The following is a 24,911-nucleotide window of genomic DNA, read 5'->3' as shown; positions in this document are numbered from 1 at the left end:
ATTCTATTTTCTTCCTCTCCTCCATTCTTACAAAAAGCTTTTCAAGAGACCTACTCCTGGTGACTGTTTTCAAGAGAAGGTTTTCTTCGTTGCAAACACTGAACATAAGGGACCAATGTTCCTTGGGTTCATTGCAAGAAGTAGGATTTGCTTCTTGGTTGATCACTGGACACAAAAGACCAATGTCTTTTGGATTAATTGCAAGAAGTGGGTATAACTTCTTGATTGTTATCACTGGACACAAGGGACCAACGTTCCTTGGGGTTCATTGCAAGAAGTGGGAATAACTTCTTGGTTGTAATAATTGGACACAAATGAGGGAAGTCCTTTGTGGTTCATTGCTTGAAAAGGAATTTACAAGGATAGTGGAAATCTCAAGCGGGTTGCTTGGGGACTGGATGTAGGCATGGGTTGTGGTCGAACTAGTATAAATTCGGTTTTGCATTCTCTCTTTCCTTAATCTCTTTTACTTTCTGTTGTGTTTATATTTCTTTAAGTTTACTTCTCCTTATTTGTTATTCGAGTAACTTAAAATTAAAGAAATAATTGAATCTAGGGAATATCTAAGAAAGGGAAATTTTCAATTAGGAATAGTCAACGAAATCTAAATTCAACCCCCCATTCTTAAAATTTCTGAGGCCACTTGTCCAACACTGTTATGTTTCTTTAGTTCTACATTTAATGTTTTCTACTTCTTTCTGATATATTTTTTTCATCTCATGCTGAGAGTTGCATGTCTATTATGCACTTGTGTCCGCAGCTTGCATGATTCTTATCCATGTTTGTTTTTGCTTTGTTGCTCATTGTTACCACATTTCCAATTGCATGTTTTGTTTATGACTGATCAATTAACTTTTTGGTTTGTCGTGGCCATGCTTGGCCATTTTTTGGATCATTTATTGGATGTGTAAGTAAGAAAAGAAGGCCATTGAAATGCCTATTGTAGCCATTGTTGGAATTCTCACATGTTGCCATTTTGCTGTGTTTTTGCCTATTTGACCCGTCCCGTTTTGCCCTTAGTTTTCTTCTAGCTGTCTTGCTCGGTTGCCTTTGTTTTCTGCCATATGTTTTGCTGCCTTGCTGCACCTTCTTTGATTCTCCGACGTGTATTTCTGTTCAAATTTTATCGGTCATGTTGTGGTAGAATTATGGCACGTGCTCCAGATAACATCAAGTCTATTAATGGATCAAAAGAGACACTTAAACTTGTCGTAAGAATTACTGATCTTTGGTTTGTTGGGACTTTCAACAGGTCTGAACAAGCAGAAATGGTCATAACTGATTCTCATGTATGGTTTTCTTTGTCTTTTTGTTTGGTTCATTATTAACCATTCAACCAGTTACTTATATACTTTGTCTATTACAGGGAGATGCAATCTATGTTGTCTGCAAACAAGATCAGCTAAAGTCTTGGAAGACTAATTTGATGGAAAATTGTACTTATGTAATGCATAATTTTAAAGTCATGAAGAATGATGGTCAATTTAGAATCTGTGATCACCAGTATAAATTAGTTTTTACTGACTGTTGTGAGGAAATCTGATTTGGAGGATCTTCCCTTTAAGAAATATAAATTTGCTGATTTCACCAATATCATTGTTGGGCTCTTCCAACCTAAGTTGTTGGTTGGTAAGTTCAGTTGCAATTTGTTCAATAGTTTGTTCACAAAATTATAGCTCTTTTGATGACATTTTTTATTTTATGATTTCTTGAGACATTATTGGCGTCGTGGATGAGGTGGTCTATCGCCATGTGGGATCAAAGAGTACAAGGGTTGTTTTCAAACTCAAGGATTTGAGGTTATATTGTGCAATTGACCTTTTGACAAATTATGTCTTTTATAATTATTATATGCTCTTACTCTCATCATTGTTTGTTTGGTATGGTGTCCAATTGCTATCTGTATTTGATCATTATAAGCTGATGCATTAACCATTGTTTATTTGCCATAGTGGCCAAATCCTGTCTTGCACTCTTTGGGATAGTTATTGCTTGCAGTTCTTAGACTACTTGAATGAGTCTGAAAACGATGTCCCCATCATTATTATATTGACCCATGCGCGAATCAAAGAAGGCCAGGGTACAACATGATGTCAAATTTGTGAATTCTTATGCTTATTAAATAACATCTTATATGTTTTTTTTGTCACAAAAAAATACAGGATCTTATGTGTTGGAAAATAAAACAAAAATGAAAGAAAATAAATATGAAGAAGATGCACAGTCTTGAATTAAATAACAAAATAGCAGTAGCAAATTAAATTTAATTGACAACACATGAATAATGCATTATAACATACAATAAGCACAAGAAAATAAATTAAGGAAAGAAAGATATAACCTGGGTTGAAGCGCGTAAACGCTATACTTAGAGAGAAAACGCCCCCACTACACGGGTAAGAAATTCTGATTATGCTCCTCTCCCAAGATACGACAACCCGTTGGTTCCGATCGTGTGCAGCGAAAGGATCCCCGAACCTTATGAACACCAATGCTCTTGCTCTCACAAAAATTAAGTTTTGTATAGGAAAAGAAAGAGATAAATTTTTGGCAGAAAGAAACCAGAAACCAGAGCTCTCAGTCTGTCATTTCTAGAAAAGAGGAAAGAGATATATATAGGCATTTTGCAACAACAAAATATGACCGTTAGAAATATGACCGTTGGAAAACCAACCTACAGTTGTCACAACAAATATAACAAACTAGTTTGACTCATTAAAACAAAATCTTAAGAGAATCTAAAATAAATATTATTTTATAAAATAGAATTAATATATATTTATAAATTTTAAATTAAAACACAAATATTTACCAACATTATGTACCCTCAGTCAGTAATTCGTTGATGGCCTCCAAATTATTGATCAATGAAGTTGTGTTTGAAATTCAAGAATTCAGGGAGAGGTTTGTTGGTCATGGCCTTGGTCCTGAATTTACAAACTTTCTTAATTACATGTGTGAATTATTTTTTCTAATAGTTTTGGTTTATTCTATGTCTATGGGCTTTCTGATTTAGGCATTCAGGTTCGGTCAGTTTTGACACCTGGTGGCCAGGGGAGTTCGCAAGTTTCAGGTTCAAGCCAATTGTCGTCAAAGGATGCATTTCTTTCAAAAGCTGAAGCAAAGACAATCTCTGAGATTAGCAACATTTCTGAGGTAAAACTGTTAATTCAGTTCAATAGAAAACCTGATGAAAAGTCCTGGTGATCAAAATCTATGAACTGTAATCAAAGTCCTGCTATTTATTCAATGGTTGTACCAGTTAATTTGGAATGTGACGCCTATCTTTTTTTCTAGGAAATTGTTTGTGTTACTACTGGCTCCATTAATAGAATTGTTATGGATAACCATTCATGGTGTTATTCAGCTTGCAGTTACTGCTACAAAAAAACTGATGTTGAGACAACAGCATTCACATGTGCATGTGGCAAACATAATGATCAACCTGTGCTAAGGTTATTCCACTCGTGTTTCATTACTGTCATCTTCATTTATCACTCTTTTTTACACTCTTATGTACATTGGCAGGTATAGACTTGAGGTGATGGTCAACTACAAGGAGGAAAGCACAAAATTTTTGCTCTGGGACTGTGAATGCACTGAGTTGATTGGACCATCAGCTAATGAAGTTAACAAGCTGAAAATTGAAGTACCTAACCAAATTATCATACGATGGTTTTTAACATTTGAATGATGTTTTATTAGTTTACTATCGAATTTGATTACATGTATTAATTATGGGATTTTTTTTTCTTTGGTCAAGGAGGGTGATGTTGATTTAAATGTTTCTCCTCAAGCCCTTGATAAGTTGCTGGGTTATGTCCTTGCATTTAAAGTCAAAGTTCAACCCAAGTTTAACAATGTTGTTGTTCTTAGATACTCAAATGACATAGATTTGATCAATGATGTGGTGGAGATGCTGCCTGATGCTGAGGTAATGTTTTGTAAAGCATGTTGCACCCATTATTGTCATATCTGTTACCCTGAACTTATATCTTATATAGGCAATTTCCAAGGTTCATGGTCCTATTTTTGATTCCGATAATCCTCCGATGATCCTTCCCAACTTGAATCTGTAAGTTGACACTGTGATAGTGTTTTCCAGATTCTGTGTGTGTTGGCAGAATCTTATTTAAAAACTCCATCGCCTCTAATTCCAAATTTAGTTTATTGATCAGTGTAAGTGTTATGCAATAATCTGTGTCTGTCACAGTAGATCATGATTCACTTCTGGGTCTTCCATTGACACCTACAAAACATATTACATCTTATGACTGTGATGATGAACCAAAAGGTTCTCAGATTTCACCGACCCAACTTTCATCTAACAAATTAGCAAGACATGAATAAATTGAATGAATGCAGTTACTTGCATTTTTTTTGCGTTGTATGGATTCTATTATTTGGAAGACGTGCAATTGTTGAAACATTGACGTTCTTTTCCTGTATTGTCCATATTTAACATTTTGTCAGGGTGGACATATCTTATAGATTCCTAATGGTGGAAGCAGGAATTAACTTTTGGTTGTTTAGATATCTTTTGTGTTAGATTGTCCAATTTGAATTATATTTTTTTATCAGTTCCCAACCCGATTACAAAATCATTATTAATAGACTGTGGTTTATTTCAGCATGACCATAACTGATATTAATTAAGAAAATTAAATCAGGACAATGAATTATTACACCCTTTTTCCTTTAAAGAAAATATCTTTTCCGTGATACGGTAGCTTCTTGCTTCCAGTTCTCCATAATCTCTTTCTTAAAACTCTATATATGTGTTAACTTAGCATTGGAACCTGTTGTGCGCTTGCAGTGTGGAGCCAAAAGTTGTTTTCCCAAGCTTAATTTCATGTGTTGATATTATCCAATTTAAATTGTATTCTCAATCATCTGTAAAATCAAATATGATGCACTTCTGGGTCTAACACAAATAGCATTAATCGCTCATTCGAACAATGGCACCTGATACGATAAAACCAGAATAAATATGATACACTTTTTTTTTTTATCATAATGTCAAATTAAGCAAGGGGATTTTTTTTGGAGTTCACCAAAATTCATTCTCCCTACTTCTGCACACAAAAGATCTTTGATATTAGATTTTGTGCAAATGTCAGCAAGCCATGGCTCTACATACAACTATTATCATTCCTGTATCTCCAATTTTTGTAGCTATCAATGTTGAACCATACACTTAGCCCCTCAGCTAGCCATTTCTATTATTTTCAAGATTTGTTTCATTCTTTTTAATTAATTTGTATCTTGGTAAAGTACAACAATTGCCATTAAGAACGTGAAAATTTTCAATATAGAAACAAGTCTGATTCAACAATAAACACAATCTTAATTGCTCAAATTTATGAAAAGTTGTTTTGGTTTGGGATTGCCTTAACCTGTTTGTGCCCTGTTTTGTTCTGCATCGTTCGAAGAAAAAAAAACATACATCAAGCTGAATGATATATGCTATAAATGTGATTACAAAAAATCCACTACATCTTTCATATTAGCTTTCCCATCAGTCTCACCAACCGATGCTTCTACATGCAAGTGTCATCATTCCTATATGCAGATTTTCCCAGCTGTCAATGTTGAACTATAGTTCTTGGCCTTCAGCTGTCCATTTCTCTTATTTTCAGAATGTCTCACATGCATTCCAGATTTAGTTTAGTATTTCTTAGTTGATCTCAATCCCCATTTTCTCATTAATTTATAACTTAACCAAGTCAACAATTGCCATTAACATCACGGAAAAGTACCAATTCAAGGACAAGTTTATTTCAGCAAAAGCCAGAATGAACAGAAAACGTATCATAGATAAAAAACGACAACCTCAGGCTCAGGCCCCTCCACAGCCAATTATGGACTCTACTTCACAATCTAGGAATTATCACAGTAAGAAACTATACGAACCATCTTGCATGTAAAATATATTGCTTTCAATTAATTGATTCCATTTAACTTTGATTTATGTCTATTTATAAGCAATTGAATCTGATTCATCAGAGGATCTAAGTTATGAATCAACACAAGGTACCATGTAAACAAACTCCTTTATTCAACATTTTTTCATCCATGAAATCTAATAACCATATGTAATTGTAATTCTTGAAGGATCCGATTTAAATTTTTCCGCTGGAAATGAAGATTGCCAATCCTCTCCCAATGACTCTGCAATTAACACTGAAGGTGAGAATTATAATTCTGACTCATTGACAACCATATCAGTTGAGATATTTTTTTATCCATCTTATCAATTGTTACCATCATCCTTGCATATGTCATTAAACAATTTCAGGCTATTCTGATCTTGATGACCAACTAATGCAATGTAGACACTGTAATGCAAAAATGTGGTATAATGAAATAATATCAAAACATAAAAATAGTAGAAGCCTGAGGTTCAACTTATGTTGTGGAGACGGCAAAGTTAAACTTCCATTATTACAAAATCCACCCTAATATCTCCATTTCTCTTTGATCATAATTCAGCTGATGGTAGAAATTATCAACAAAACATACACACATATAACATGATGTTTGCATTTACTTTTGCTGGTATTAAGCTAGACAAATCAATTAATCATTCAAGAGGACCTCCTACAATTATAATTCAGGGTCAACCATGTCATCGCATAGGCAGTTTATTACCAATGTCTGGAAAAGAATCCAAATTTGCACAATTATATATCTTTGACACAGATAATGAAGTACAAAATAGAATTAATGTCATCAGGTACTGATTCTTTCATTTCTATAATTATAAAAATCATACATTCATGACAGATTTTCTTTCAATTACATATCAGTTCTAACATTACTTTTTTCAGCTAGCATGATGGAATTCAACCACAAATTGTTTCAAGTTTAGCTGAAATGCTGGATGAACACAATGCACATGCTAAAAGTTTTAGGATGGCTAGAGATAGATTGGCAAATAGTGATGTGGATAATGTCAGATTAAGATTGATATCTACTTGTGAAAAGGATGGTCATACATACAATGTTCCAACTGTTTCAGAAGTTGTTGCACTTATTGTAGGTGATTTTAATCCCAACTCAAGAAGAGATATTATTGTTGAGACTCAAAATGGACAGTTACAAAGAATACATGAATTGCACTCTAGCTATCTAGACCTACAATTCCCTCTGCTTTTCCTTTATGGTGAAGATGGATATAGGCCTAACATACTTCACCATGCAACACCAGACAACAAAAAAAAGAAAGAGAAATCGTCTCACTATGAGAGAATGGTTTGCTTATAGACTTCAATCCAGATCAAATGAAGCTCAAACTTTATTGCATTCTAGAAGACTATTTCAACAATTCATTGTTGAAGCATATACCATAGTTGAATCAGAAATACTTAGCACATCAGGAACAACCAAAAGAAACTCAGAGTTGACAAGTATTGTAGCTTACAAAATTCACTGGATGCTGGGACAAGCCAAGGTTTAAATAAAGACAAGAGAGTAATTCTGCCTTCTACCTTTGTTGGCAGCCCCCGCTACATGGATCAGCTATATTTTGATGGTATGGCGGTATGCAGCCACGTTGGTTTCCCAAATCTTTTTATCACTTTAACATGTAATCCAAATTGGCCAGAAATCCATAGATTACTTGCTCCATTGAATTTGAAACCAGCAGAGAGACCAGACATTATCTCACGAGTTTTCAAGTTGAAATATGAAGAAATGCTTTCAAACCTAACAAAGAATCACCTACTTGGAAAAGCAGTGGCATGTAAGTTGATAGCAACTTTTTCTATTAAACTTAGAATTCAATTTATTATTTTTCACTTTTGCTCATCCTATAACATAATTGTTACATATTTATATGTTATTGTTTTCTAGCTAATACTATAATTTAACAATCACAAATATGCATACAATAGAATTCCAAAAACAAGGACTTCCTCATGTCCATTTATTGTTGTTTTTGCACCCAGACAATAAATATCCAACTTCAGATGAAATTGACCAGATTATATCAGCAGAGATACCTTCAAAGGAAGATGACCCAAAACTCTATAGATTGGTGCAAAATCATATGGTTCATGGCCCATGTGGAATTATACACTTTGAATCTCCATGTATGAAAGAAGGAAAGTGTAGCAAATTTTATCCTAAAATGTTCCAACCTCGCACTCTTTTAGATGCAAATGGTTATCCAGTATATCGTAGGAGAAATGATGGTCGTACAATTTCAAATAATGGTGTTATCATTGATAATAGACACATCGTACCTTATAATCCGAAGTTACTGAAAAAATACCAAACGCATGTCAATATTGAATGGTGTAATCAAAGTACTTCAATCAAATATTTATTCAAGTACATAAATAAAGGGTATGACAGAGTTACTGCTGTTATGCTTTATGATGGCAATGATGAAATCCAGAATGCTACCAACCAGAAAGATGAGATTAAAGAATATATAGACTGCAAGTAGCATTAATTTAACATATGTAATTAATGTGCCCATTATTGTTTTACTAAATTAATGTATATGCCAGATACATTTCTCCTTGTGAAGCTGCTTGGAGAATTTTTGGTTTTCCAATACATGCTAGGAAGCCTGCTGTTGAAAGATTATATTTCCATCTTCCAGGCCAACACTAGACATGGCAATGGGGCGGGGCGGGGACGGGTATTGTCTCCCAAATCCCCGACCCTGACTTTTCAACATGTCCCCAAACCCGTACCCAATACCTGACAGGTTTTAAATTATTATCCCATCCCCGTATCCATCGGGTATCGAGTATCTCCGACCCCAACCCGTACCCGATTCAAATTAAAAAAAAAATTAAAAAAAATTAAAAAATTGATTTTAGAAAAAAAAATTGATTGTTAAATATTTATTTTCAACTACTTATATATCATTAAATTTATTATAGTGTATGTGTCTACAAAATTCGTTAAGAAATGAATATTAAATTATGTAAAAATTCTAAAATAAAATTAACTAGTAATAAATAAAATTAAGACTAACACATTTGTCTAGCGTGATTCCATAATTTTTTAAGGTAAATAAAATACGTTAAATATGAAACAACATAATTCAAATGTTCATTAGTTCAAATTACACCAAATGAGAAATAAATAGAAAATGAAAACAATGTCCATCATCAAAATCACCACTAACTTCTCCAAAGATGTCATCAACATTTTTTCTTCAACGCTCAACCTGGCATTTATAAAATCAAACATCATATTTTAGATGTTTCAAATCTTAAAATCATACATCGCATTAGTAAATAAATATAGTTATTACTTTACAGATCAACAATAATGTCTACTAATCTTGCAAGCATTGAGTGATGCTACTGATCGAAGATCCACCTATATTTTACAAAATTTGAAAAATTAGATATGTATAATGATATTAAAAAAAATTTAGAACAACTAAAAGTGAATATACCTTCATCATCGAATTCAATCTCATCAGTAAAAGTTGATTCTTCAATTGATCTAGAACCTATAAATAATAATTATAAAATAATAAATAACAAGTTATAAGTTTTAAAAATATAAGCAATTCATAAAGTATCACATAAGCATTCAGAATTTTACCTGCATTCTCTGAATTCCATAACCAACTTTTAGAATACATCAAAGCTTCTAGAGTAGTATAATGAAGTCGGCTATGATGAGGAGTTAATATCTGACCTCCAATACTAAATGCCGATTCAAAAGCTACAGTGGAGATCGGAATAGCTAACACATCCCTTGCAATTGCTTGTAGTGTTGGATACATTAGCTCGTTCAATTTCCACCACATTAAGATATCAAAATCTGAATTTCTTGGTAAAACTTCATCCTCTAAGTAATGATCCAACTTCGTTTTCATAGTTGAGGTTCTTGCCCTTTCTTTCTTTCAATGTATCTATCATAATCACACAATTTACTCTTTCCATCACTAACCACATCTAGTGATTCAAAAGAACTAGTAGAATCTGGATGCTTTTTGGCTTGATATTCCGAAATAAAATCATAACACAAGTTTCGGATCCTATTAACTTGTGAAAAATAATCCATGGGATAAATTGATTCAAAGTAAAACTCAAGCAACTCCATTTTGTATCTTGGATCTAAAACAGTAGCAACTCCCATGATCACATGAATAACACTCCAATAAGAATCAAATTTTTGTAACATCTTTTCTGCTATTTTTTGAATCACTTCATTAGGGGAATTGACCCATTCAAATAAAGTCATCTTGATCTCACAAATTTGAGGAAAATAAATGTTGGCAGTTGGATATTTTGTACCAGAAATCATTTTTGTAATATCATTAAATATGGTCAACCTCTTACACACTTCCTTTGCAAATTCCCATTGTGAATCACTTGGAAAGCAAGAGTATTGAGTTTCACACTGCTTTAATCGAGAAACACATCCTTATATGATATTGCAACATCAAGCATCTTGTAAGTTGAATTCCATCTAGTTGGACAATCTAAACTCAACTTTTTGGTGCAAGGGTTCGCAATTGTTTAGCAGTTTCTTGAAATTTTTCCAGCCTTTTAGGTGTTGCAATCCAATATGCTACACTATCTCGAATTTTTTCCACTCCATCCTTCACAACTCCTAAACCTTCTTTTACTATCAAATTTAAGATATGTGCACAACAACGCATGTGAAGAAACACTCCTTCCTTAATTAAAGTGCCTAATTGCAACTTATCCTTAATTTTTTCAATCATGCAATCATTTGTACTACAATTATCCAAAGTGATAGCGGACAATTTTGTATCAATGTTCCAATCCAGCAAACACTCAACTAGTGCATTGCAAAGTCTTTCACTTGTGTGAGGTGAAGGAACATAAATGAACCTAGCATATAATATAACAATAAATAACTTAATCACACTATCACAGAAAAAGATCTAACACAATATATCAACACAAAAATATATGAAAAATATCCAACACAATATATCGGGAAGCTATAAAATTAAGGATGTTGCTAATACCTCAAAATGCGACTTTGCAAAGTCCATGAGCTATCAATGTAATGAGCTGTGACAGCCATATACCCTTTCTTTTGGTTGCTTGCAGTCCACATATCCAATGTAATTGCCACCCTTCCTTCATTTGTATCCAACAACTTCGTAACAATTGATTTTTCAAAGTCATAAACATTAAATATCTCTTTCTTTATAGTGTTTCGTGAAGGATATTGAAATTGTGGTTGGAGTGTAGCTAAAAATCTTCTAAACCCAACATGATTCACTATTGAAAGTGGATATTCATGCATGATAATAGCACATGCAAGCTCCTTCCTTGCATTTTCTTCATTATAACCTCCAGCAGTCAATTCTTGTCTACCTCGTGTAACCTTAGGAATAAGAAATGTTTGTACCTTCCCTTTGTCATGTAACCTTTTTTGAATGCATTTCTCCATATAGGCATGCAAATGCTTTGTTCCATTCTTTGATGCTCCCCCGAGAAACTTTTTGTAGTATTTACATTGGGCCTTATCTTGCCCATCAACCGTTATAATCTTATCAAAATGGTTCCACACAATACTTTTGAGCCTCCCTCCAGTTTTTGTTGATGATACACCATGGTCATCCACCTCCATGCTAGGTGGTTGTTGCATAGGTTCATTATTAGGACCTTTAGTTGTACTGGTAGAACTTTCTACTGGAGTTGGTTGGTGTGAAGACAGCGGAATAGGATAGTCTGAAGACTGTGGAGTTAGTTGGTGTGAACTAGGTTCCTCATTTTGCATATTTTATGCCATGGACTTCAACTAGTGCAGAGAATAGTACTTCAAAAAGCAATGATGGGTGACAGCTAGCTTAGAAAGAGGAAGAACAGCAGTAATGATTTTAGAGAACCATGAAACATAGCATGTTAGTGTAAAAATTGGTTTCGAAGTATAACATTTTAGAGAACTGTGAAACAGCAGTAATGATTTTATAATCAAATATAACATTGTAAAAAGTATAATTATGCATCATTTAAAATAAGTAATAATAGTGTAAAAATTGTTTGACGTGTCTGTAAAACCTGACAGCATAGCAGGAGAATGCATACTAGTTTGGTATAAAAAAACGAATAGAATTGGTTTCGAAGTATTATTTTTTTCAAATAAAAAATATTTAAATAAAAATCAGTTTGATTGACTAAATTGTTTTTTAGAAATAATTTGACTAATCCAAATAATTTTATAAAATAGTATATTTTTTCTTGAAATAATTCTTAAAAAAAATTAATTCAATTTAGGTTCAATTATAATTCAATTTAGGTTCAAAGACAAAGACAAAATCCTACGCACTAGCTATGGTTACTGCAGGTATATTTGTGGTTGCTAGTTAGGTAATCCTACGCACTAGCTATGGTTACTGGAATTGAAGGCATACATGCAAGGCCCAAAGACAAAATCATGCAGCAGCTTTTATTAATTAGATTGAGACATCAAGTAGAGATCCAGCCCCTAATTAGGAATTAGGAAACCAACATCCCCAAAACATAGAGTAACTCAATTAACCAGATTGATAAAGACATATATACATAAGCATGATAACTTATAAGTTAGTGAACTGTGAAACATAGCATGTTAGTGAACATAGCAAGTTATGCCAATGTTGTGTCCATATATCTCAAGCCAGTTGACCATTTGCTAGAGAAGAAAGCAACAAAGTAGTAACACATAGAGTTATTTAGAATGAAGGAAAAAAAGAAAAAACAAAAACAGATGGGGTCAATTCGAGGTAGCTGGTACCTTTGGAGAGATGGCACAACTTCTCAAGATTTTATTTTCTATCTATCTTCTCTGTGATTGTTAGAGTCTGATGTTACACAAAAATGCATATATGAATTATAAGGAACAATTTCCACATTCAGCGGCTACTTAAAACCATTTTCCATGATACAACATAAAGCAAGAATAAAATTGCATAAAAGCAGTATAATGATAATCTAAACGAAGAAGGCGAGCGGATCTAGTTTCTGAGTTGGAAGAAGATCTTACCGAGACTTGAAACTATCAATGAGAGAAACGGCCAGCTCTAGGTTACAGCCAAACCTTAATGTGTTTAGGGTTTTGCATTTCTTCATCGGGTTCACTTTTTGGCCCAGCGGAGTGTCTTTTCAATGGACCTTGGGTCGTGCTTTTTTTTGCTGGTATGATGGTCTACCAGACAAACTTATTCCTAGGTGCACATTTTTATTTATGTTATTTTCAAGTGGCAGGGCGGGTCCGGGGTCGGGGTCGGGGCAGATACAATAATCCCATACCCGTACTCTTACCCGACCTTTGGACATCGGGAAAAACCCAAACCCGAACCCATACCCGGTCAACTCGGATATTACCCATCAAAGTCGGGACAGATTCGGGCGGGTACCCACGGGTACGGGTTTTCTTGCCATGTCTAGCTAACACAGTGTTCTTTATGAGAACCATGATGACATTGATGATGTCCTATCCAAGCCAAGCATTTCAGATTCCAAATTTTTAGCTTGGATGAATGCCAACAAATGTTTTTGAGAAGGAAGAACTCTAACTTATTCAGAATTTGTTTCAAAGTTTGTATATAATCAAAGACTAGATCATGGCACCTTAGAAAGAAAGGATACACTATTGGAAGGCTTATATGGGTCCTACCAACGACAGGAGAATTGTTTTATTTGAGGATGATGCTTATTGGATGCAAAGGAGCAACTTCATTTGAGGATATTAGAACTGTTACAAATATTCAATACCCTACATATAGAGAAGCATGCTTTGCCATGGGGTTTTTACAAGATGACAGAGAATTCATTGAAGCAATCAAAGAGGTAAAGGACTAGGGCACAACTAATTATTTGAGGAAATTATTTGTGTTGATGCTTTTAACAGGTGTCATCAATAAACCTAAAGAAGTTTGGAACCAAACTTGGCATTGGCTAGCTAATGACATTGCATATCATTATAGCAAATCAACAATAAATACAGGTTTGTTTTGATTAATTTTTACATGAGATCGCATCAACCATAATCATAATTTGACTGATAACGTCTAATGTGTTAGAATTATATATCGATGATAATCATCTGAGTAATTTGGCATTCCTCGAGATTGAACAACTGTTGCACGTAAACCAAAAATCACTTAAAGACTATCCTTCAATGCCATATCCTGAGGATGTTGATTGCACGTCCTATCTAGGCAATAGCCTAATATTAGCATAACTAAATTACAACAATGATGAGACCAGATCATAATTTTTGCAACTTTTTTCATCCATGACAGGTGCCATACCTTTCGAATTTAAATTTAAATTGTTCTTCTTTTGCATCTAACATAAACTAATACATATTTATAGATGAACAAACATTAATTTATAACCAAATCATTGAAGTCGTCAACAAAAATCAAGGTGGCATGTTTTTCCTATATGGATTTGGAGGTACAGGAAAAACCTTCATATGGAGAACATTGGCAACTTCATTGAGAGCAAACAATCAAATTGTTATTATAGTTGCTTCCAGCGGCATAGCTTCTCTATTGTTGCCAGGTGGCAGGACTGCACATTCAAAATTCAAAATACCTGTACCCATTTTTGAAGACTCACCATGCAACATTCATCAAGGGAGTGAATTGGCTGAATTGCTAAATCAAACAAGCCTAATTATTTGGGATGAAGCACCAATGGGTCATAAATTTTTTTTTGAAGTGTTTGACCAAAGTTTAAGAGATATAATTAAAACTAAACCCAGTTCAAATCAAATATTTGGAGGTAAAGTCATCGTATTTGGTGGAGACTTCCGACAAATATTGTCAGTCATTCCAAGGGGAAGTCGCTCAGACATTGTCAACACAACAATCAATTCCTCTTATTTATGGGATTGTTGTCAGGTCTTAAGACTGACAAAAAACATGCGTTTGCAGAACAATGAACAATCACCAGATGAACAAGAAACTGCCGCATTTGCTAAGTGGATCCTAGACATTGGAGATGAAATTATTGGACATGAAAATTATGGCCATTCCACAATTGAAATCCCTGAGGACCCGTTGATAACTCAATATGATGATCCAATCCATGTCATAGTTAACTCAACATTCCCAGATTTAACACAGGATCACAATGATGCTCAATACTTCAACAACAGGGCAATATTAGCTTCAACCAACGAAACAGTCCGACAGGTCAATGATTATATACTATCATTAATCCAAGGTAATCATAGAATCACTAATCCAATTCATATTACATCTAGCTAAATTAGCCGTGCTTAATTACCAATTTTTAAATATTAATATCTATTTTATGTTTTTGTTGTTTTGGAGTGATCTTCAACTTTACAATTGCCATACTAACTACAAAAATTATCATAGGTGAACACATGGAATACCTAAGTTCTGACTCTATAGACAAATCAGAAACCAATGAAAGTTGTCATTTTCAAACAATAACTACTGAATTCCTTAATTCATTGATGACATCTGGCCTGCCAAATCATTGTATCAAGCTTAAAATAGGAACTCCTATAATGCTTTTAAGGAACTTAGACCAAACTCAAGGCCTGTGTAATGGCACTAGATTAATAATTACAAGACTAGTGAAACATGTAATTGCGGCTGAAATCATTTCTGGCAAAAATTTAGGCCATATGGTTTACATTCCAAGAATGTCCATGTCCCCTTCACAATCACCATGGCCTTTTAAACTTTTAAGAAGACAATTTCCAATCATGTTGTCTTATGCAATGACAATTAACAAATCTCAGGGACAATCACTATCCACAGTTGGACTTTATTTGCCAAAACCAGTTTTTAGCCATGGTCAATTATATGTTGCATTATCAAGGGTCAAAACAAAGAAAGGCTTAACAATTTTTATCTATGATAAAGACCAGAAAAATATGACTTCTACCACCAATGTAGTTTTCAAAGAAGTCTTCAATAATCTAGCAAGGTTAATATAATTTCTACTCTAACACAATTGTTTGTTTTTATTCCTAATAATACTTTATTTAACAATTACTCAAAAACGCTCTGATATGCAGCTAAATACAAGATCATATCAGCCACCGCCAAATGTTCTATTATAAGGTACATAATATCATCTTCTATATTAAAATCTTTCTATTGCAATTTATACTACTGGATTCAATTTATAAATTGCATCTATTTTGCTTGATTTTAAAATTATTATTATTATTATTATTATTATTATTATTATTATTATTATTATCATTATGTCTACTGTACAGAGTATCATTTCAGACAACTCAAGGCAAAAATAGTTAAACTAAGAACACAGTTATTGGAGCCTCGAAAAGTATGATGCTATTTATACTATCTATTATTGGTTTCTACTTCCAGATTTAGTTTCTCTACTGAGCTTTTGTATTAATTTTGTAACAAACAAAGGTTTTGAAGTTTATAGGATTTATATGGAATCATTTTTCATGGGTCATGGAAGCTGCAGCAATTATTATTATTATTATTATTATTATTATTATTATTATTATTATTATTATTATTATTATTATTATTATCATTATCATTATTATTATTATTATTATTATTATTATTATTATTATTATTATACTAAACAAAGAGAACCCTTTTTATTTTTTTCCCAAAAGAAAATCGATCTATTTGTTTGCCCCAGAAATATGCAAATCCATCTTATTCTTGGTTGTATTGTGAGCTTGTGACAGACCTATTCAAGGAAAATGTCTGGAACATCCAAAATTATACCTGCTCTCCACTTTATCAAATGATATTGCACCTTATACTTCAAATAAGGTACTTTTGGCAACAAATTTATTATTATTATGTGTTGCTGATTTAACTTTAGCAACTGTGTTTATTTTTTATTTTATTAATTTACCAACTTATTACATATCCTTTTTAATGTTTATTTTTTCTCTCACACATATACAAACGCCAATGGCCTATTTTCTCAATCTACTTAATTCACTCACACATCATGATGAAGTCAAAAAGTTTGATTAGTTTCGAATTTTAATTGACATTCTAATTCATTATTTATAAATCATTGATTTATGTAGATTAAAATGTCAAAAGAGAAATGCTTATATATATGTAGTTAAACAATCAACTAATTTTGTAAAAAACTTTTGATTATTCATGAAAAAAATTTCTTCTGAAATATATATTTAGAACATGTATAATTGCTTTGCTAAGATCATTAATATTGAATATATGTTCTGCCAAATACATAATTATGATGATTTTTTGTGATAAATTTTTTCCCCTGCATTTTTATAAATATCAATATTGGTTGCAACATTCAGCAACCAAAAAAAACACTTCAACTACCTGCAACACCAGAGATACATTCATGATGATTCAGATCACTATCTACGTCCAATCTTCTGAGCCAGCATTCAATGCTCTACAATTCCCAAATTCATTCATATGCCACCAGCTACACGTTTTCACCAACCACTGCATCAATCCCACAGTTCTTCTCCAAACAGCCTTTCTTCTCCGACCATCCACTCCTCCTTCATTTCCGAAAAAACCAATACTCAAACGACTGCCAGCATGAGTTCAGACTCATCCTCCACTTCAACTGGGACAACCATGAGCTCAGACTCATCATCTGTTTTAAGCAAGGCAAGTCTCAAATTATTTAGAATATATATTAAAATTCTGTTAACTATATTTTACTTTGTTTTGTTAAAATTTTAACTGAGTATGGTACTGTGATGAAACTCACCATCCGGATTCCCAAAGTTGTGCGTTTCTTTTTGCACTACATACTTAGGTTTTCTTTCTCTCCTGTTATTTTGTTCTATACATCAAACCAAAACTTTCTCGTTAGTTAATCTTTTCAATGCATGCACAGATACATTTTGACTGATTGATATTATCAACTTTGAGTTTAGAATTAAACAACAAACAACATATGAATAAGCACTGAAAATTTAGTTTTGTTATCCTTTGACTGCCAGACAACAAATAGGGAATTATTTTTTTTGTCTCTTCTGTTTATTGATATTAATCTGCAATATAGTACTATAAAATTGGTTCTAATTTGCAATATGCCACTGATGGATAGTAACTAGATAGAATATACACCTGCAAGAATCCCCAATATGAAATCCATATTCCATTAGAACTGATATAGACATATATAAATTAATTAGAGTTCCCTTTCCTTTAGCACAAAAATGAATTTAATTTTTATGTTTTTTATCACCAAATAAAAAGGCTATATTGACCAAAGGGAACAAAATTGAGTCCAGACCCAGTTCCTCCTACGTATTCTTTTTGAGGGATTTGTCCTGTTAGGTGTAGCTTATGATTTTGACAATCATGTTGCTTGACTTCCACATTTCAATCTATATTGATTTGTCATCTTAATGAATAATTGCACATTGTAATTCTAGACCAAAACTTTTTACTTGCAGCACAAATCATATGTGATAGAAGTATAACAAAACTTAATATATTGCCTCAACTGAAGTTCCTGCTTCATACCTATAATATGCACAGAGTTTTAGCAAAATCAAAAAATCGCACTATGCAAAAGTTGATACAATACTTCACCACTCTATGAATAACAGGATAGCGGAAATATTGGTTCCACTGAAGTTCCAACTTCACACTACCAGCATAAAAAAAACTACTCTCAAACCAATCACTAACTTAATTTAACCATTAACTGCTCCACCAAGTATTAGTTGCCTACGATGACTTCTGTTAGACAAGAAAATAATTGTTCCTACTCTATTTTATCATATGAAAAAAACAGACATAATGCAGCAAATTTTAAGATTGGTGCCCTGTCCCAAACCAAAACAATCCCAAAACTTTGCCATAGCTTTTCTGTTCTGATTCTTAAACCTGCATTCCAACCCAATGCCACTTCACATCTCAATCTTTAATTGCAGAATACACTTTATAAAACTTGCTAACTTAACCATGACTATCACTCTCAACATTAATTGCAGAATACACTTCATGCCACGATACATTGATTGATTTGATTATGTTGTTGTCATTGTCCACATATTTTTAAATATTCTTTCAGTACCATATTTAATCTTATTTTTTCCATTTTATCTCACTGCAGATTCAATATCCAATTAACAAAAAACCATTAATCATGCAGTTCACAGCACCATTCCACAACGATAGGATAATCTTATATGCCCACTCTTTGCTTTTTTTTGTTCTTTCATTGCTCCAGTTTCATTTTCTTTTGTTACTATGTTTTTTTGCAGAACACCATAGTGGTGCCTTCATTTTACCACCAACAATGGGCACCAGAATACCCTGACTTTGTCCATTTCAGATATGATGGAACAGCATACCAAATCAGACTAAGACAGCATCGATAAAAAATATACTTCGCTGACGGACTAAACCAGTTTAGGAAAGATTTAACAATTTATGAATCTGTCACCATTAACTTCTTGGCATGTGACAACAAATCCATATTCGACCTTCATTTCTCTCCCTCACTAGAGCACCAGACCTGCAGAAGACCATGGCTGATCTCAAGAGAGCATATTTGGACAATTGAAATCACCCAATCAATGCTTGTTGCACCCCAACCACTGGTAACCATCAAAAGTTGTTCTTTGTTCCTTATAGGAATTCCTATTTATGTATAACACTTTTTTTTTCATAGAGAGACTCCCAAATTGTGCCATTACACATGTTAATGCCTGTGGCCAACACATGACGATCCTTAGAAAATTTGGACCTCCACTATGTTCTGCTCCTTAATATTGGAATTGACCACAGATACGTTGTACAACCATGGTATGAATTCCTTGCCGACAGTGATTTCTCTCACGGCGATGAGGTCTCCTTCTATTACAAACGTGATAAAATATGGGAAATTATCATCCGCCGCAAGAAAAACTGAGATGACAGTGACACTGAATAAATTTAGAATGTTAAACTGCTACTTCATGATGATAGTGTTTATCTTTTTTGCTTTTTTAAACAATTTATCTACTATGTAAATATATTATCAATGTTTAATCTATTTTGATTTGCACATTAGTTTTCATTTTATTTCTACTTTTCAAAACAAATAAACATACATGCGAAAAAAATTACAAACGATTTGTGCGTACTTACAGGTTACAAACTAGTATATTAATACAATCCTAGTTCTTTTTCTACTTGATTAACTTTCTTTAGTATCTCTTGTTGCTGTTGAACTTCTTTTATATCTCTATAGATAATAAAGAAAACTCTTATTTCTCTACATCACATCTTGAAGTGTTTTTTTTCCTAAAAAGTTATCTTTTCCTTATTTAATAAATTTAGTTGAACATATATATTGGTATGATAAGTACATAGGTCAGTGTTAAAAAAAATTAATGTATTTCTATCGATGTTACTTTATTTATATATATATATATATATATACCATTAAATGAATTATGTGTGTTTGAAGTACTATATTGAAATGATTAAGCATTATGAAAATTTGTAGTCTTAATTATTTTTTCAATTTTATTAAAGATAATAACTTATTTCTAGACAAAATTATTAAATTAAAACAATTTTTTTGACAGATGTTAATACTTGTTTATTTTTTGGTCTCCTTATTGTATCTTTTTATTTGAAACTGAATCCAAAGTTCTGCCAGAAAGCAAGTAAAGCCTAACAGAAAATTATTTTCACCAAATATCGAACTTGAATATTATTAAAATGATTCAATCTTAACTTCAACACATTAACCATTTGTGTTCAATCACTTCATTATGTAAATAGAGATTTGATTCTTGGTTCATACATATAAAAAAATTATTATGAAAGATCAATCTCTTAGATGGGTCTCAGTATTTCAAGAAATTAGTCTTTGGGGATATCTCGGATTCACCAAACAAAAATGCATATGCAGCCTCAATTGTCTTATTTTTTCTACATTTTGTTAAAACCAAATTACAGCAGTACCACATGAGCTTTAATCAAATTACACATAATTTTACCTCTTTTTTATTTTCCTGACACTAATCCTCTTTTAAATTTGAAAATATTACATTAACATCCTTTTATATGTTTGAAAATATTATATTTATACCCTTCAAACCTTACACTAATACCTCTTACAATGGAGGTGAAAGTAAAGGTTAGAAAAACAGTGAATGCATATGTAATTACACGAAATCTTAGGGGAATGTTGTTGTGATTTGTTCTTTTGTTAAAATGTAAAATATTTTTAGTAATGGCATCCTTATAAACTTTTTTTTGTAGTGATTCCCTACAAACTTTCTTAACTTGGTTTTATTTTGTGCTAGAACAAAAGAAACAAAAATGATATTATCCAGGATCTGATAGCTCAGAATAATTAAGTTATTATTGTAGAAGTATCTAGAAAGAGAATGAAAAACGAGTCTCATCATATTCTATAGAAAGAAAAAAAAGTTTAAAATCACATGTTAACAAAAACTTGAAAGCTGCAGAAAATCTCCCTTCTGATAGCACTAGTGTAGTGTTTGATATGATTTTGGCAAACATAAGATGTATTTTCCGGGTAAGAAATGCATGGTTGTGTCTGCTGAAAATCTCACTGATTGGAAGAAGTTGAAATATCATCACCTGATCTGATTTGTCATTGCTTTTGAAGTTTTGTATACATTTGGTTGGGATCACATTCAGGGAAATAATTAATTTTTTTATATTAACAAAGAAAAAGTTATTCCAACTTATTATTATATAAAGGCTATAATATATTTGTAATCTTTAATATATACTTAACTTTTGTTTTTACTCCTTGATATTTAAAAAAATTTATTTTTTATCCTTTAAGATTTCTTGTTATGATAATGTGACCGTTAACTTTTTAAAAATACAAAATGGATACCGCAAATCGTCTATCGAAATATTTAACAATCACATCATCACTTAATTGACAACAAAGATCTAAAACAAAACTTTCAAAAATTAGGAAACAAACACAAAGAAAAAATTTACCAGAAAACAAATACAAAGAAAAATTTTACCAGAAAATAAACACAAAATTTAGATATATGTTACGAATTGCGAACATATTATATTTTAGCCTGATATAAATCTATCACAGTATAATTACCACGCTCCCATCCAAACCCCCACCAAATCAATGATATTGTTAGCATTTGAAGTTGACAATATAAATATTAAGTAGAACCCCTTTATTTAGCATTTGTGTAGTAATGTTGTATCCTCAGAAAACGAGTACAAATCATGATAATATAGTTGCTTGAGTGGTAACTCTCATTAGGATAATGGCAATGTTTGTCAACGTCATGACAGTGCTGAGAAGCCACTGGAGATTGATCATCCCTTATATGAATTTGGGTCAGTGGAGTATCATATTCAGGTAAAACTCTTAACTTGCTCAAAGCTTGCACAATGTGACCACTCACTTTTTGTTACATATTTATGTATAGCCTAGTTCCTTAAGCAGAATTAACACACACACAGATATATAGCTATTTCCTTCATTTCAAACAAAACATTTCTAGCCAACCAGTATTGCAGACAACTACCTCATGTCTCTTGATAGATTAATCACAGTTTAAAAAGTTCACTCTTGTCATGTGAAAAATAAATTGGTATATGACAAAAAATTTACATGAAAAGAGAGAATGTGCACAGTTGAGGTGCTTATCAAAGCATTATTTTGGTTGTGTGCAAATCTTTAGATTTGTTAAGGATTTTAAATTGAAGTTTTAACAAACATTCTCTGTAAGATTTGATTATTTGTGCTATGTTTACAGTCTCAAGCCTCTAATCCACAAGTAGCCTACTTGTCAATATCAATGTCACCTCTTTGCCATGGAGTCCTACCAAACGAACTTTCTTATTACACCATTGAAATGGTAAAGGGTCTTTGTCCTAATGTTGTGGAGATTGCAGAGCCAGCCAAAGAAGGATATCAGCTTGCTCTGAAGCTTAACCTTAATCAGATTCCTCGAAACAAAGGTTTGTTTTCCTTAACAAACAACTTGCAGCATGGTTGCCACCCTTCCACTCTACTTAATAATAATATAATGTTTGGCTATCTAGTTTTCCTTCTATTTAAGAATTAACTAGTGAATTCAAAGTAAATGTTCCTCACAATTTTTTTCATGAACTGAGCATAACTGATATTTGATACATGTTACATTTGGATTCAAGCCACATACTTCCTTTATATTTAAACATATGTCCAACAAGGAAAGCATAATTTGAATAATTTAGCAGCTACAGGAATCCTAAGAGAATCTAGTCAGCAAAGGGAGAAACAAAACTTCAGAATATCAGCATATGCTACACAAACTAAATACACAGCTTGTGACTTTCTAAATACTCAAGTATGACATAGATTATCAAACTGGAAAGAAGAATTATAATAGTCCAAGGACATTTAAATGATGAAAAAAAATCTAAAGATGTTATCAATATTCAGACAGTCCAGAAAATCAAATATAGTCTAGAAAGAAACTTCTTGGTGTGTAATCTGTGTAAAAGAAATAGAAATAAACACTGTATGCATCTTGTCAGTAAATGGACTAACAGTCTCACATAATCTAACTTGAAATTTTGAACTATCTGATGATGCCAAATTCTTGTTCTAGACTATGATAAGGTCATTATGGAGATTTCAACAATACATTCAGTAATTTTGAGTTCACAGCTAAAAGAAATATTGTGGAACGTGAATTCTGACGATGCACTTCAAGGGATGTACAAACCCATCAAACTACTCTACCATCCCAAAGACCTTTTCGTTCTCATCAGGCAGGTAATTCCTAGGTAATCAAATTTTTTAACCTGACAAGTCAAATGCCATAGAAGAAAAACAAGAAACCAAAGTATAACAAGACCTTCCATATAAAATGAACAAGAACATTGTAATATATGGAATGATATCATATCAACAATATAAGCTATATGTATTTCAACTTTCAAGTAACACCGTCATATACTTAAGAAATTCATAACCTGAATCAAATTATAGTGAGAACCACAATCACTATAAATTTGTGATGCAAGCAAACAAGTCAAGAAGTCAAGAAGAAATCTGACATATTATCTTTCATTAATTATTTCAATTTAGAACAACTTGTTGATTCTCAAAAAATGGCAGTTCAAACAGTCAACAATAACCATTCATGAAACCTCCATTCCTTCTGTATTTATTTTGCTTATAACAAGTCCTTCTAAATTTAGTTATATTTCACAAAAAGAAAAATTCAACAACCTAATAATCAAAGACAACTCATTACCAACTTTCTGGACTGTAAAAGTTATTCACATTTTAATGCTTTTCCATATTGATCAAATAATACATGGTGTATCCAGCCACAAAGAATCATAGCCGTATTCCCAATTCGTTTCAAAGAAAAGTCAGATGTTATCATTGCAACGAATTTCTTTCAGGTTGGTAGTTAAAAACACGCAACCGAGTAATTTGTTTTTCATTGAATGTGCTCTCAACTCATTTATTTACTACCCGTGACAGGAGTTTGTGGATGTGGGAAATTCAGATAAATGAGCCAAGGTACCACCTTGCAACTGGTCAGCCATTCCTCCACCAGAGTTAAGAGGAGAAGCTTTTGAGGATTTGAGTACCAATGGAGGGTTTTTCATTTTCGGTATACTATTGTCCTACAACAATTATCCCACGAACTACTTTCTTACAAGCCATAAACTAATGACACAAACACAATTTTGAACTCTAAATTCAAGCAAAAGGAAATCAACAAAAGAATTGTTGAGTAAAATGGATCCAAGGAATTTGAGACTAACAAATTTTTTTATGTTTAATAGATATCTCTTCTCGCCGTGTTGAAGGCAATAGGCTAGACAAAATTGTCTGGAATGTAGAATCTATTAAATTTTAATGCATATGTTAGCTACCATGTAAAGGTAACATCAATATTATTATTGCTTCCTAAGTTTTACTTTGTAAATCACTTGATTTCTGACGCTTCTGATTGACTTA

At 32.6% G+C, this 24,911-nt stretch overlaps 2 protein-coding genes across 2 annotated transcripts; both read left to right on the top strand.

Moving 5' to 3' along the window:
* Nucleotides 1-1,148: 1,148 nt before the first annotated feature.
* On the top strand, nucleotides 1,149-4,079 carry LOC106797678 (uncharacterized). The gene is made up of 7 exons (XM_041013545.1): nucleotides 1,149-1,289; nucleotides 1,367-1,436; nucleotides 3,017-3,156; nucleotides 3,298-3,455; nucleotides 3,529-3,649; nucleotides 3,764-3,934; nucleotides 4,005-4,079. Exons 1-7 carry the CDS (start codon nucleotides 1,149-1,151, stop codon nucleotides 4,077-4,079), a joined length of 876 nt encoding a protein of 291 aa, XP_040869479.1.
* Nucleotides 4,080-5,795: 1,716 nt separating this feature from the next.
* Nucleotides 5,796-24,461, top strand: LOC106797677 (uncharacterized). Its single transcript, XM_041013544.1, is given in 21 exon segments — nucleotides 5,796-5,895; nucleotides 5,986-6,033; nucleotides 6,115-6,189; nucleotides 6,299-6,457; nucleotides 6,460-6,736; nucleotides 6,831-7,224; nucleotides 7,226-7,370; nucleotides 7,373-7,742; nucleotides 7,879-8,448; nucleotides 8,517-8,614; nucleotides 13,388-13,543; nucleotides 13,546-13,944; nucleotides 14,021-14,242; nucleotides 14,316-15,173; nucleotides 15,332-15,911; nucleotides 19,727-19,787; nucleotides 22,203-22,301; nucleotides 22,702-22,906; nucleotides 23,542-23,708; nucleotides 24,269-24,346; nucleotides 24,429-24,461. Coding segments are annotated over 21 exon segments (5,094 nt in total).
* The last annotated feature ends 450 nt before the right edge of the window (nucleotides 24,462-24,911 follow it).

The sequence above is a fragment of the Glycine max genome, chromosome 20 (genome assembly GCF_000004515.6).
Source record: "Glycine max cultivar Williams 82 chromosome 20, Glycine_max_v4.0, whole genome shotgun sequence".
NCBI lineage: Eukaryota > Viridiplantae > Streptophyta > Magnoliopsida > Fabales > Fabaceae > Glycine > Glycine max.
Note: the sequence above shows the minus strand (reverse complement) of the source record. Positions and strands in the feature narration are given on the sequence as shown.